The sequence below is a fragment of the Tachysurus fulvidraco genome, chromosome 2 (assembly GCF_022655615.1).
Source record: "Tachysurus fulvidraco isolate hzauxx_2018 chromosome 2, HZAU_PFXX_2.0, whole genome shotgun sequence".
Classification (NCBI taxonomy): Eukaryota; Metazoa; Chordata; class Actinopteri; order Siluriformes; family Bagridae; genus Tachysurus; species Tachysurus fulvidraco.
The window spans coordinates 43,557,017-43,560,282 of NC_062519.1; the positions used below are offsets into that span (position 1 = coordinate 43,557,017).

At 37.6% G+C, this 3,266-nt stretch overlaps 1 protein-coding gene across 1 annotated transcript; it reads left to right on the forward strand.

Annotated features, from left to right (window-relative positions):
* Positions 1 to 1,016: 1,016 nt before the first annotated feature.
* On the forward strand, positions 1,017 to 3,151 carry LOC113646705. Its single transcript, XM_047807588.1, has 6 exons — positions 1,017 to 1,171; positions 1,533 to 1,665; positions 1,951 to 2,031; positions 2,269 to 2,476; positions 2,802 to 2,971; positions 3,066 to 3,151. Exons 1-6 carry the CDS (start codon positions 1,070 to 1,072, stop codon positions 3,149 to 3,151), a joined length of 780 nt encoding a protein of 259 aa, XP_047663544.1. The 5' UTR covers positions 1,017 to 1,069.
* The last annotated feature ends 115 nt before the right edge of the window (positions 3,152 to 3,266 follow it).

The following is a 3,266-nucleotide window of genomic DNA, read 5'->3' on the forward strand; positions in this document are numbered from 1 at the left end:
GCACTACATTACTCAACATTCAACCAGGAGATTTTATCCTTGTTTTTGTTGCTTTGTGCTATGGTCTACTTTTACTGTGTTGAAGACGTCAGCTAAAACTACATGTTGACCCACCGCCAATTCTCTTTTAATGACATCCTCATCTTTCTTTCAACACATAAACACGAAAATGTGCTTGATAATTCAACAATACGATGTCATGACCATCCGTATTATTTGATTCTCCTTCTATTGTGAGGAAGGGGGATTAGTTGTGGTTATTGATTGAATTAAAATAAAAATAAAAAATCAATTAAATTAATTAGTGGACGCCCGCATTACCCGTGAGCCTCAGCGGAGACGGCTGCTATGGAGACGGAGCCAACCCGCTTTGCGATTGGTTGATTTCTGCAGGCCGCGAATTCTCCTTCATTGCGCTCAAAACCACTTCCCAGGTAAGCCACGAGACTTGAATGTGATGATCAAATTTGTTTAAATGTTATAATTGATGCTTTTCTTTGCCATTAGACTCACATGGTTTACATGTTAGCGCAACGAATTAAAGGCCGACCAACTGTTTCCATATTAACAGTAAAAAAAGAAGAAGAAGAAGAAAAAAAAACGACGCGCCTTTTGTGCAGTCATACAGAAAATGGGAAAAACGTGAATTTTATTGATTTATTAAGTATTTTAGGGACAATTTGTCACATTTTAAACATTTTTTTCAACATATCTAGCCTTCACTACATAATGAACTTTTTCTGTTCTCCCTGCAGATCCCGTCATACTTCACCTTCACCCTATTTAATCACCTCATTTCCTAAAACCAAAGGCACTTTTAAGAGCCAACCTCTATCTATCTATCTATCTATCTATCTATCTATCTATCTATCTATCTATCTATCTATCGCTCTCTCTATCTCTCTCTGTCCATCTATATTTCTATCCATCTCTTCAATATCTATCTGTTCTCTATCTCAATTTCTCTATTTCTCAATCTTTCCTCTCTTTCTGTCTTTGTCTACTTGTCTGTTATTTTTCTCTGTCTATCAGTCTGTCTGTCTGTCTGTCTGTATCAGTCTGTGTTGCAATGGCCACCAGATATGTATTTGACCCACAAAACCCCCATTACCAAGAGGGGAAACACATGGTTCTTGAAATGGAAATTGATCGCCTTATAGCTGAATGCAAGGTCAGAGTTTTTATATACCTCAATCATGTTATACTTGAACATACAGATGGGGGACAAATTAAAGTAAAAACATAATGAATGTGGAAGGATGAGTGTATTAGATTTCAGACAGGTATATTGCATGATGAGTTAAGCAATTAACATCCTATCATGCTCTCTGGCATATGTAAATGAGGGAATATATTTTGGAAGAATGGAGCTCCATCCCCTGAGTTAGAGACTTCTATGCCAAGGCTCATTCAAGCCGTTAACACCTTACTAACACACTATGTTGTGTTTTCTTTTCACTAGTTACATTTCTTTTGATTCCAGTACATTGAACATTATCAGTCTTACAAGAAATATTCACTCCAACACACAGAGAGCAACTTTGGAGAGGAAACGTGCAGGCTCTGGAGGAGAACCTCCACGGACCTCTAAAAGGGTCTTTAGAGGGGTAGGTCGTGGCAAGCCAAGGGGAAGGCGAGGAGGGCGACGCAAAGCCTCAGCTACAGGTTATATGTGAATTATTTGACGTTTTTTGAAATTTCCTATGTAAATAGTGGACCAACTGAAATTAGAACACTGATTGATTGATTGAGAATGTAAAATTCTCCAATATCCAAAAAGACATTAAAAAGTTCATAAACCTTTTTGTGGCACTATTATAGAAGACATTACCAAGTACTTAACAGAAATATGTCTGATTTCAAAAATTGTTCAGTATATACAGTAGGTTGAAAAAAACAACATTAATGCAGTTATAGCCTAACCTGTTGTCATTCTTCTGTGTTTTACAGTCACATACCCTCCGGTTGAGTGTTCCCTGTCATCCAGTGTGGAGGTTCCCTCAGAAATACTAAATCCTCAAGAGGAATTTGGTAAATAACAGTGATGGATTTAAGTTTAAATCTAAAATTCATGTAAAAGTAAAGTAATTAAAGACAAAACCCTTAGACAAAACTGTCAGTGCAGTAGATGGATTAAGAACACAATGTAGTAAAGATGTGGTCCAGTTTGATACTGAATCATGAAAGTTTATTCAAATTATTGATCAGTTGACTTTTTTAATTGGCCCTCATCGTCCTTTACAGCTTTATTTTGTATTTTCTTTACAGAGAAAAATATGGAGAGACTCTCAAATATTTTGGCATCATGTCTTTCTGCTGAGCCTCAAAGAAGCTCTGCTTCATCATGGTCTTTTCGGCAGCAGAAAGCCTCAGGGCGCTGGAAAGAGGCAAGACCATACCACCTACAATGCCTTATCGCAAAGGAGGCTGTTGGTCATCCCTTGTGTTGCCTTTGCCACGAGCCTGCTGTTATTAGGTTGGTTTTCAATAATATTAAACTTTAATTACCCAGGGTCAGTTTGCTGAGAAGTAATGCTCAGTAGCGTGCTTTATAAGCTAAGTTGCATGTCTTGTGGAACGGTAGAAAACTTGGATACCGAGTTGAAAACCACATTAATGACAAGTTAATTTTCATTAAGGAACTTTGTGCTGTGAGGTGATATTGCTAAACATCGAGCTATTATGCAGTCCTATAAAATCAAATCAGAACTACTCAAAGTAAATTTGAAATAACTTAAATTATTCACCTGAAATAATGTATTTATATTAGAATGTTTTTTTGTTTTGTTTTTTCTCCCTAGGTGCAGAGAGTGTCTTCCTGAGGATTGGTTCTGTGGGGACTGTGATGTATTGCATCACAAAAAGCAGCCACTCCACAACAGGGAAAGTGTGATTCGAGGGTTTTTTGAAGCCATTCCTCCAACCTCATGCATCATTAAAGGAGAAGGTGGATATTGCACCCATGAGCAAGGTACGTTCTCATGAAAGTCTTAATGTTGCTGTTCATGTGTGTCAGCAGCCAGTTACAGATAATCAAAATTAGTGGTTTTCTTTCTTTTTGCCAGCTTGCATTTTGCCAACTGTGAAGGTGCCAGACTGCTCCTGTGAAGGCACAAACTTCACTGTATTACCAGGCAAACCGGTGATTTGATTACCATCAATGGTAAAAACAATATACACTACTTAGATTTCTATTTTAGATTTGATGTTTTTCATACTGGTGTGCTGTGACATTGTGCCCGTCAACACCCATGGTATTGACATTA

Excerpts from the sequence above, each read along its gene's own strand:
- LOC113646705 (XM_047807588.1), top strand. The coding sequence starts at position 1,070 with ATGGCCACCAGATATGTATTTGACCCACAAAACCCCCATTACCAAGAG. Across the intron at positions 1,172-1,532 it reads GCCTTATAGCTGAATGCAAG|AGAGCAACTTTGGAGAGGAA; the intron begins GTCAGAGTTTTT and ends TCCAACACACAG. Across the intron at positions 2,477-2,801 it reads CACGAGCCTGCTGTTATTAG|GTGCAGAGAGTGTCTTCCTG; the intron begins GTTGGTTTTCAA and ends TTTTCTCCCTAG.